The sequence below is a fragment of the Asterias amurensis genome, chromosome 11 (genome assembly GCF_032118995.1).
Source record: "Asterias amurensis chromosome 11, ASM3211899v1".
Taxonomy (NCBI): domain Eukaryota; kingdom Metazoa; phylum Echinodermata; class Asteroidea; order Forcipulatida; family Asteriidae; genus Asterias; species Asterias amurensis.
In genome coordinates, this window is record NC_092658.1 from 2,436,570 (window position 1) to 2,448,626 (window position 12,057).

The following is a 12,057-nucleotide window of genomic DNA, read 5'->3' on the forward strand; positions in this document are numbered from 1 at the left end:
TATGAGAGTATGGTAATAATGTATCCTTGAATTTAATTGAATTGAAAGGTATGCCATGAGAAAGATAGTTGGTTAAAGGGCCATCGGACATCTGTCATAACAAGCAATATTCTTAAAAACTATAAAATGGCTGCCATATTGTAATAGGCTCTTTTAAAATGGAGAGTGTTTGACAAGTTCCATGCTTGTAACATCAAAGACACATTCCCCTCGCGTCTTCATAGTGTACATGTTATGTTTGATCGGGGATAAAGAACCAGGGTGACAGTCATTACTTACGAAACAGTCTGAAACTTGGATGAAAAATTCAAAGGTATGTTGAAATGATGGCATTTCTACCGTTTGGTAACCCCTGGGATTATAGATTCCAAGGAGCTTTTGGAAACAGTATCCAAAGCACTAGAGAAGTAGACCAATGAGCAGGATTTCTTTGTTCGTGGAAAAAAATATTGTCTGCTTTTCTTCACCAGGCTGACATAAACAATTCTGAATTCAGCCAAAAGTCTGAACAATCTCATCCCTGAGAACATAATTTGTGTTTTTACACCGATTTGTGTTTCACTGCAAAAAAAACATATACTAATAACTAAACATGTTTAAAAATTCCACTCGGGGGTGACAAACTGTTCTCGTATGATTTTTATTTTATCCAATACACAAAATTTATACAAATAAAGCCAGTCATACTTTAAAAAAATAGCAATTTATACAATACAATTGTCAGCCTTTCTTTGCAGCACAAACAACTTCTGGTAAAAAAAAACTACGTCATCACCATCTCCACGGATACATGTTGTAATATTGCCGCACCTCGTGTATCACCAGTGATGACACGGGTACCAGCTAACAACTAAACAGAAAAAAAGTATAATCCAACGTAACCACACTAATTACAAAAGAAATGATAACAATACAATTTCTATTATTGCTATGAAATACATTGCTTGAATATAACATTTGCGTCTCCACACAATTCTAAAAAGGCACATGTTTGTAATCTATCAAAAATAGTTTTCTGAGAGAAACGAAAATTTACAAATGACAATAAAGAAAATGAAGGAAAAAAATTCGGTGAAAACTGCGTACATTATTTTGTTGAAAAATCAATCAAAATCAATCAAAGGGGGTAGATATTGCAGGTTCGACAGAACACAGAGTTCTACAGCTCCACCACTAACATACTAACGCAAGTTAGACAAATAGAAAGCCGTGTTTAAAGGCACTGAACACGCTTTGGTAATTGTCCCCACTTATTCATAAATTAAAAAGCCGGTCAAAATTTGTACTCAATGGTCATGAAGTTGCAAGAAAATGATGAAAGAAAAACACACTTGTTGTACAAAATAGTGTGCTTTCAGATAGGAATAAAAGTTTTTTATTACTTTAATGAGAAATTACCCTTTCTTAAAAACAAAAACTACGTTACTTCAGATTGTTTAATACCATCAACAGCTCTCCGTTGCTCGTTACCAAGCAATGTTTGATGTTAATATATATTTTTAGTAATTACCAAACGTGTACAGTGCCTTTAAAATAATTGTCTAAATTTTGTTGTTTCCAAAGCAAGAAATAGACGTGAACAAACACTGAAGAAACTCATATTTATGATACAATCCACCACCAAAGATGCGTCCTAAAAGCAGTGGAAAAAATTTCTAAAATATTTTGAGTTTGATCAAAACATCTACTTATTTTAATTGAAAGACACTTCGTAATGGTAGTGAAATTTTGTAATTTAAATTAAAGGCGACTTTCAAAAATTGAAACTCCCATTAAATTTACCAATAACAATAAACATTAATTTAATAATAATAATACAATAATAATAAAAATAAATCATACTAACTGAAAACAGAGTTTCATAAAAGTTGTTGAATATTTTAACAATTCGGACTAGAGTCAAGTAATTTTGTGTATTGTAAAATAAAGTTGAATTAAATTGAGTCAATGTTTAAGAAAATATGTCAGAAAGTGTGAAAACACGACTTGACGTGAAGAAAACAATTTGATTAAAAGAAAGAAAAAACACACTTGTTGTTAAACACCGTTTCTTTAAATAAATAAAAATAAAAAAAAGTAGAAAAGAGATGTTCACATGGTATTACCAAAAACCTCTCTTAGTGAAAAGACACAGTTGGTTTTAAGACAAAGCACATGTTAGGTCATTATTGTGAAAAGTTAATGGACCATTATAAGTTCAAATCTGAAATCTCACTGATAAAATGGTTCAAACCCAGTGCAAATCATCCAGATAAATAATCTCTGAGTGCACCAGACTCAGGTTTTGGTGGCGAAGTCAACAGGATGTGGGTTCGATCCCTATAGCCATGATACTTTGTGTCACTGAGCAAGAAATTGAATTATAATTGGTTCTCCTCACTCAATTAACTAATATATGTGAGGGCAGAGATGGTTCTTGTGTTTGATTTAGCTGGGTGTGCTACAATACCTGACAGTCCAGGCTGTATACTCCCCAGGAAGCTAAGATGGTTTAACTAAGGGATGAAATAAATTGCCAAATGACTGCGAAAATAGTTTTAGAATTGAAATGAAATACAAGAAATAATTAAACGATATAATGCTCTTTAAAAAATCAAGAACAAAAATTACAATAAAAATCCCTTCACTCATTAAAAATTACATCTTACGAAATTCATAAAAATTACAAATTTTTAAAACGACAATATCACAATTTTTAAAAGTCACTAATTAATGATTGTTTGTTTTCTTTCCTCTGAGTTATAAACTTAATATTCTTGTATACATTTACTTCTATTTTTTTTACAACTAGGCTCTGATTTCGAATAAAACAGGGTTGTTTTAAGACACAGTTTTACCATCAAGCTTTAGACAATTACTTGGTATGATATCGTCAAAATCGGACCTCTATTGAAAATATTCCCTTTATTATAAAATAAATCTTTCAAATTTAATCACATTTTCATGCAAAACAATTTTGGTGTGACCATAAAAAGTGAGAAGAAAGTCTTCAATCTGCATCTTGATTTCGTAAAAGCATTCATCATGATGAAAATTTAACAGGCACAGAAGTCATCTTTTTCGAAAACACATATCCGTTAAAACTTTAAAAACAAGATGTATTTGCAAATTTCTTTATTTTTTATCAGAGGTGATGTACACTACAACAAGAGATGCCTCCAGGATTTTATGAAGTAAAGAACTTTGAGGTGTTGGGTGGGTTAGTCATTTTTTTTCTTTGGCAAGAACATCTCAAGATCTCATGGACGTCGATCACAAATGAGTTTTTTGTATCTTATCCATGGAGAAATCTTCGGTGCTCTGCGGCCAGGGGTTCTCGTAGCTGTTGATTTCGGCCACGGTAGATCTGCAAAAGCAAAAAAGAGAAAGTTCAGTCTCGAGATTAGCTCACGTAATAATTTACTACAGAGAAATCTCACAAGTTATTTATTACCTTTATCAGAATAATTCAAAGTCTACACAAATTGGTAATGCTACAATCAAGACAATTAGACTTACAGAGTATAAACATTTAAAGACACTTGACACTATTAGTAATTGTCAAAGAACAGTCTCAACAATTGTCAAAGGTGTATCTCAACATATAATAATAACAACAACAACAACAACAACAACAACAACAACAACAACAACAACAACAACAACAACAACAACAACAACAACAACAACAACAACAACAGCAACAGCAACAGCAACAGCAACAGCAACAGCAACAGCAACAGCAGCAGCAGCAGCAGCAGCAGCAGCAGCAGCAGCAGCAGCAGCAGCAGCAGCAGCAGCAGCAGCAGCAGCAGCAGCAGCAGCAACAGCAGCAACTGCAGCAGCAGCAGCAGCAGCAGCAACAGCAGCAGCAGCAACAGCAGCAACAGCAACAGCAACAGCAACAACAACAACAACAACAACAACAACAACAAAAACAACAACAATAACAATAATAATAATAATAATAATAATAATAATAATAATAATAATAATAATAATAATAATAATAATAATAATAATAATAATAATAATAATAATAATAATAATAATAATAATAATAATAATAATAATAATAATAATAATAATAATAATAATAATAATAATAATAATAATAATAATAATAATAATAATAATAATAATAATAATAATAATAATAATAATAATAATAATAATAATAATAATAATAATAATAATAATAATAATAATAATAATAATAATAATAATAATAATAATAATAATAATAATAATAATAATAATAATAATAATAATAATAATAATAATTACATTTATATAGCGCTTTATACTAAAAGTAAGTTTCTAAGCGCTTCACAAAAAAACAAATATAAATGATAAGTAAGCAAACGGGAAAATTAAAGCTGGAAATATACAATAATAATACATAATGTAGGAGTTGTGAGATTAACTATGAAAGAAAAAACACCCTTGTCACACGAAGTTGTGTGCTTTCAGATGCTTGATTTCGAGACCTCAAATTCTAAACTTGAGGTCTTGAAATCAAATTCGTGGAAAATTACTTCTTTCTTGAAAACTCTGTAACTTCTTTATACTACCAACCTCTCCCCATTACTCGTTACCAAGGAAGGTTTCATGCTTATAGTTATTTTGAGTAATTACCAATAGTGTCCACTGCCTTTAAAACAAGTTCACAAGTTTGCCTGTCTTTACAAACTTTGAGCTGGGTAGTGGGTGTTGATTAGTGAGGTTTGCAATACCACCATGTGTAAATCTACATTGAGTAGGAGTAGTGTGTGGTGTTGATTGTTTTGTGGGCAGTCAGGGCCATATCCTTTGTTTTACTCACGCATTGCCAGGTGGTGGGATGAACCCATAATCGTTCTCTCTAGCTTGAGGTTGTTCTGCTGCTGCGTCTTCAGCGAGGACTGGAATCTGATCATCAAGCTGGGTATTCGGGAGTCCTCTCTTGCGCTCGTTGGCGGCCCTCTCTGCGTCATATCCACCACTTTAAAAAATAACAATAAAAACAATCGTTTATAAAGATACTATTTCTCAACAGACCATCCAATAATAATTTGTGAATGGTTGAATTCATTAAATTAATTTACAAAAGGGTTTCCTTTTGTGTTGACTGAAATAAACACATAATCCATTGCAGTGCAACAAAGGAACAATAACACATACAACATAATAACAAAACAAAATGACGGGAGACTAAATATAAAAACACAATCATGCAAATCAGACATTCAAGTCAACTTTTACTACTGTTCACTACCTACATGTACGGCAAGCTCGATTCATACACATTCATAGTGGGTGGTTAACTAAAGTAAAGTTGCGGCTAGGCCTTGGTGACTAGTGCGACTAGTGTCAAAGTTATGACTAGTGATTGTTATGTCTAGTTGCAACTTCATTACCCTGTTTACCCCAACGCCTCGACCACTAAAATAGTCATGACTAGTGACGAAGTCGCGACTATTGACTGCTCTCCAAGTTGCTAATGTCGCTTTTCAACTACCTAGTTCACCGTGACACAATGGCTACTATAATAGTGTCCAAATCATGACGAATGGAAGCGTGACTTGTTGGGCAGTGAATTTCCAATCATTGTCTTCTATTATATACTGTTGCATCAAAAGGGTTAATTACTTTGATGGCATTCATTGCAATGCTCACTTCATATTCCATTCTGAATTCTACAATCTTGCGCCTGCGATGATCCAGGATCTTTGGTTTTGAAAAAAAGTTGCGGTGATGAATTTCACTAGTCGTAAAACTCAAGTGTTATAAAGGTCATTCTTGGGAACACCAAATCTGGTGTTGTTGTTTCTTTAAGACCTAGTTGAATCTTAAGATTGAACTCAGCGGCAGGGGTGAGTTTGCCACACCACTCATAGACTCATATATGCAAATAACAGGTGCAAACAACAACATTAATTATAAACATGCTAACTTACTTTTTGAGATGACTTTTTTTTATGTAAAAAGAATTAAAGATAAAATAATATGACGTGTTAGAGAGGTAGAAGATACTGAAAAGGAGCCAAAATAATCAGCCAACAAAACAATGCAAAATTAAATAGTTTTGCTTTCAAAAATAAAAAGACATGCGCTTTGACATGAACTTCCTCTTTCCCCAAATCTAAGATCAAAACTGATGGATTATAAACTTCATAAATATTTACTGTTCTTTGTTGTTAATTGCAGCTAAAAAAATGAGATAAACTTAAGCCTTATTTTCAGGAGTCATTTTACAAAGGGGAAGGGAAATGTATAATTTAATTTGGGATGTACTATTTTCCATTTGAAATAACTAGGATTTGAAATTGCATGGTGGAAGTTTAACTAAGGAAGGTTTGTGGTAACACCATGTGAACATTTTCTTTTGAGTAATTGTGGTTCTGAAAATAACCGGTGGTTTACAACTCACATTTCGATCAGTAAGCTCTGATAGCTTTAGGAGAAAGCTTTTTCCTAAAGACGATCAGAGCAACTGATCAATCAAAACAGTGAGTTGTCATGTTTACAGAGGAAGGGAAATGTCAGATTCAATCTCATGATGTACATGAACTCATTTCCAGTAGAGTCCTCATGTGAGTGGGGAAAAAATGTCAAGTCTCTAATCCTGACGTTAATAAAATGGTGTAACACTTCCATTGCATTTGATACCCTTCCAGGGCAAAATTTGTCAGTATCCAAAACATCTTTCTAAGAAAAATGGGTTAGTACATTTGTTTACAGGAACGTTTTGGCTAATTCCTGACTTTTTCAGAGCATACTACTTGATCGAAATGTTGAGTTGTCAACCAACGGTTTGTTTTTAGAACCAACACTACTCAAAAGAGATTTTCACATGGTGTTACCGTGAAGCTCTCTATAGTTGACTCAGACTCTCTATTGTCAAGTATCTAACCTCCTGTTAAAGACACTGGACACCTTTGGTAATTGTCAAAGACCAGTCTTTTCAACATATGCATAAAATAACAAACCTGTGAAGATTTGAGCTCAATTGGTTGTTGAAGATGCGAGATAAAAATGGAAAAAATACACCCTTGTCACACGTAGTTGTGTGCTTTCAGATGCTTGATTTCGAGACCTCAAAATCTAATTCTGAGGTCTCGAAATCAAATTCGTGGAAAATTACTTCTTTCTCGAAAACTACGCTACTTCAGAGGGAGCCGTTTCTCACAATGTTTTATACTTTCAACCGCTCCCCATTACTCGTTACCAAGTAAGGTTTTATGTTAATAATTTTTTTTTGTAATTACCAGTAGTGTCCACTGCCTTTAAAATGGTGTTAATGCCATTGCATTCGATACTTTTTGAGTACAAAATTTGGCAGCATTCAAAACATCTGATGTCAGATTCATATTTCTTTAGTTAACTAAGACTCACTATTGATGACGACCTCTGATGATGAGAAGGAGAACCAAGAAGATGATGAAGATGCCCAGGGCTACGATGATGGCAATGACCCACGGAGATAAGGAGATCTCATTACCCATCCAGGTATACTGAGGTCCTGTATCCACGGCTCCAGCTGTGATAGAAAGAGAGAAGTATCATCTCAAACATTTTCAACAAGATAATAATGAAAATAATAAAACAGTATTTATATAGCCCAACATAAATATAACATTCCTCAAAGCGCTTCATAGCAAAATGAAAAGCATTAAGAAAACAAAACATACATGTAGAATATAATTACAAATTTAAGCCCACCAACAAAAGGATATGAAATTAGGCCAGACAAGCTGTTACATGTACCTAATTGAAACCATTAAAAATACTACAAACAACTGAGCGTAACTGTAAAATTACTGTAAAACTACTATTAAAAATTACAAATTAAAAAACCTTAACGCTTCAAACGCTTAAAATAAGTGCTGAAAACTACACAGAAACTATACACAATAGACCCTTCCCATGAAATATGTAAATTGCACATAGCGCGTGCGCACTACAGTTGGCAAAATGAGGGAATATCGCACTGTTTTGTACACGGCTAATGGGCGCATGATGCAGACGCGTTTGCGCGTCTGCTTAGTGCACAACTCAATGGTGTTTGCCAACCAGCAGGGTCTGTACGCATGCGTGAATGTAATAGCATATTTCATGGGAAGGGTCCATTTAGGTTTAGGTTTTAGGTTTGTGGCGTAAGGGGCCCAATTTCATGGCTCTCCTTACTTCTGAATTCTGCACTTTGGATCACCATTCTCCCCTTGCAGGGCAAGCAGCGAATGTCTGCGCTAGCTGTGTAAGCAGAGAATGCCTAGTAACAATTCACCGCTAACCTGTAAAATACACTTGACGTAAGCACCGAATTCCCCTGCTTGAGAAAGCACTGGTTCCTTGCTTACAGTAAGCAGAGCCATGAAATTTGGCCCAGAGCTTGAGTCTGGCACTCTTAGGTGCTTAGCCAAGTATTTTTAAGTTCAAATCGTTAAATTCAATAAGTGCAAAAATGAAATCTTTACCTGAAACACTACAGTCATCACCGGAGAAACCATTCGCACACTGGCAGAAGAAGGTGTTTTTGCCATTGGTACATTTACCATTGTTAAAGCATGGCTTTCTACCACACTCATCAATGTCTGGGGGAAAAAAAGAAAACAGATATCTTATAACTGCTGGAATTTTTTGCAGGAGAGTGAGTGTCGTCTTGGTACACATTCAACATACATCAGCTAAAGCGACCAAGATGGAAGGACTTATAAATTAAATGGTAAAGAAATGTTCAGCATTAGATGAGGCAAGAACAACAAAATGGGGAAAACCCAGGCAATCAGGATGGGACTGGAACCCAATCCAAATGCAAGGCTCCGGTCTGAGCTGGGATTCGAACCATGGTCCATAGAGCTAAAAGACATGGCAAAAAACATCATAAGCCATTCAGATCCCCAATTAGGTTATTTTTTAGCATTTGCACGATTTTGAAATTTATTATTTGTAAAAAATATTTTTTCATGTTGTACATAATTAAAGTAAATTGAACTGAGCTAAAGTCCAGAGTTTAAAAACATGCATACAACGCATGGCATTTTAACTGGTAACCTGCAACAGAAACGACAAATCCAGCTGCTGAAAATTCAAGAGTTATTTTCTCACCAGTTTGGCAGAGTGCTCCAGTGAACCCGCTCCTGCATGCGCATGTGTAGCCGTCGACCCTGTCTACGCAGACTCCATTGGTGTTACAGGGGTTTGTAACGGCTGCACATTCGTCAATATCTGCAAGGGGGGGGGGAAGAGGGGGTGAACAAAATCAGCGAAATTTATTTCTTGTCAAAGGAATGTTAACTATTTCATTTCATTTATGAATTTCACAAGTAAAAATGCAAAGTACATAAACTAACGATAAAGAAAACATATATAACCATACATATAGGAGAGAAAACAAAAAAGGAGCACCCCTGATGGATTTCAAAAAATTTAACTAAATTACTCGCAAATTAATCTCCTGATGCCACAATGTAAGAAACAGACAATATAAAAGGACATTATGGACATTAATAAAACATGGCATACAGTATTAAAAATATGAAATCTACAAGTTATTAAAACTTCAAAAGCTCATATGGGCATATTGAAATACAAACTTGGTTAAAAAAAAAAAAAAAAAAAAGTTTTACCAAATCCGTACAAATTTCCACAAGGACCTTATAGTGCTGACCAAACGAAATGCACAAAAGAAAACAAGAATGAATAATAAAGTATTTGTGAATAAAAAACTATTCAATAAGAAGTACAATCAAGATAAGAAAGTAGAAGGAAACAAATACAAATATCAAAAATACAAATGAATATGCCACAAATGCAAAAAAGGAAAACAAGAATGAATATTAAGTATTTGTGAATAAAAAACTATTAAATAAGAAGTACAATCAAGGTAAGAAAGTAGAAGGAAACAAATACAAATATCAAAAATAGAAATGAATATGCCACAAATGCAAAAAAGGAAAACAAGAATGAATATTAAGTATTTGTGAATAAAAAACTATTAAATAAGAAGTACAATCAAGGTAAGAAAGTAGAAGGAAACAAATACAAATATCAAAAATAGAAATGAATATGCCACAAATGCACAAAAGAAAACTAGAATGAACATGACTGCGTTTGTGAATAAAAAACTATTAAATAAGAAGTATTATCACACTAGCCTTTCGTCAAGGCCTTTGTCGCTCGGATAGCTTCATAGAGGTGCAATCTCAAGTGACTGGAAGGGGAGGCTACACACTAAGGGGCGTAGCAGGAGGGCCTTTTACAACGCATGGCATTCTCCACTCAACTCCATGAGTGGTCTTCCCTTCCAGTTGCTTTGAACTGTGGCTCTTTGAAGCTGCCAAGCCACGAAGGCTTGACAAAAGGCTACTATCACACAGGTAAATGACCTACTGCCAAACCAAGCAAGAAGTGTCTTCTACTTACTGTTCTGGCAGAATTTGCCGTCATATCCTGGCGGGCATGTACATGTGTACTCTCCCTTAGAATGGGTACAGGTTGCGCCCGCTGCACAGGGGTTGGCGTAGATACAGTTGGATGACTCTGTAAACAACAGCAAACAAACAACAACAAGATTATTACAATAGATGTTAAATTTGCATCGGGGATAAAGAATATGAATTATTTAATTTTTTTACCAATACACCGGTGTGTGTTATAGCACAGTATACTCAGTACTTTCCCGAGTCCTGTGAAAACAAATATCACAGGCATGTTACTCCGGTGGGATTCGAACCCACGACCCTTGCAATTCTAGAGCAGTGTCTTACCAACTAGACTACCGAGATTATTACAGTTCTAGTACAGTATGGACTCTGGGGGAGGCTGCAGGAAACTGAAAGCTGACACTTTTACAGGTAAATTATATTACTTTGGATGTTGAACAAAGAATTGACTAGAATGTGATTTGAAAACAACGACCTCCAGATTAAAATCCCTTGTTTGTATTTGTATATTGTGTTTGTTTGGAAATAAATGTTGATTGATTTGATTTGATTTGAACGTGCGGGCGCTCTACCAACTGAGCTCACTAGTTCTATGTTGGCAATGTCCCTATTTTGCCAATATCTTTGTAAATTATATTACATACATCTTCATTCACAGTGAATAGGGATTCATGTCCTGACAAAAAACTTGATCTAAAAAAGGTTTCAAAACCATATAACGATTTTTTTTTATTCAAGCAGTGGCCGCTCGAGTAACAGATGCCAAAGACAAAGTTGCACATGAAAAGCTCATGAAACAGTCAGCCTTTTTTTTTACCTTGAATATCGCAGCGCGCTCCAATGAACCCAGTGGCGCATTCGCAGGTGTAGCCGTTCCATCCTCCCTCCGGTAGATTGAAACACACTCCTCTGTTTAGACACGGGGCACGACGGCATGGGTTAAAATCTACAGGACGACATGAGGTGGAGATTTAGAGAGAAAATAATCAGCTTGATTCAAAACGACCGTTACTATTATTGCAGTAATAATAATAATATTAATAATGATAATAACGCTAACTGCTATAATAGGGCGACATCATCAAAAATGCTCTAATAGGGCGACAGTTGTGTATCTGAAAAAATGCATACTTTATAGACATGTTTTTATGAAAATTTTTTTACTTTGAATGGGAAGTGGACAGTTTTATAAAATGTTAGGAATGGGTGGCCCAAGCATTTTGGCCGGGATTGTAGCGGTGTGTGTTGAAGTTTATTGATTTGTAAGCCTGGTAAGTCATTAAAAAGGTTGTTGCTGTTGTCTATACGGCTCATCATGAATTCATGGAGCAACCTTTCTGTTACTATTTCAACAAAATACAAAATACAAATGTATTTATCGTTTCAAACTTACCGATCTCACAGTATGTGCCACCATAGCCATCCTCGCATGCACAGTTGTATGTATCGTTAAAGTACGTACACATACCGCGTCCCATACAGTAATCTATGTCACAGGAATCTGCCTGTGGAACTGCGTAAGCAAAATCACAAAATGGGGAGATTTTATAAAAAGAATTCACGGTCTAATGATGATGATAAAAACAAAACATCCCTTGAAATATTTCTGTCTGAAATTTCATATTTGATGAGAAATAAATAATCTAATTTC

General features: G+C 34.7%; 1 protein-coding gene across 1 annotated transcript in view; it reads right to left on the minus strand.

Annotated features, from left to right (window-relative positions):
• Positions 1–624: 624 nt before the first annotated feature.
• Positions 625–12,057, minus strand: part of LOC139943820 (uncharacterized) — a 67,526-nt gene continuing 56,093 nt past the window's right edge. The window contains exons 52-59 of the mRNA XM_071940646.1: positions 11,800–11,919; positions 11,224–11,352; positions 10,387–10,503; positions 9,070–9,189; positions 8,439–8,555; positions 7,357–7,501; positions 4,805–4,963; positions 625–3,346 (exon numbers count right to left, since the gene is read on the minus strand). Of these exons, the coding sequence (XP_071796747.1) occupies positions 3,253–3,346; positions 4,805–4,963; positions 7,357–7,501; positions 8,439–8,555; positions 9,070–9,189; positions 10,387–10,503; positions 11,224–11,352; positions 11,800–11,919 (1,001 nt within the window). The 3' untranslated portion in view covers positions 625–3,252. The remainder of the gene's footprint in view (positions 3,347–4,804; positions 4,964–7,356; positions 7,502–8,438; positions 8,556–9,069; positions 9,190–10,386; positions 10,504–11,223; positions 11,353–11,799; positions 11,920–12,057) is intronic.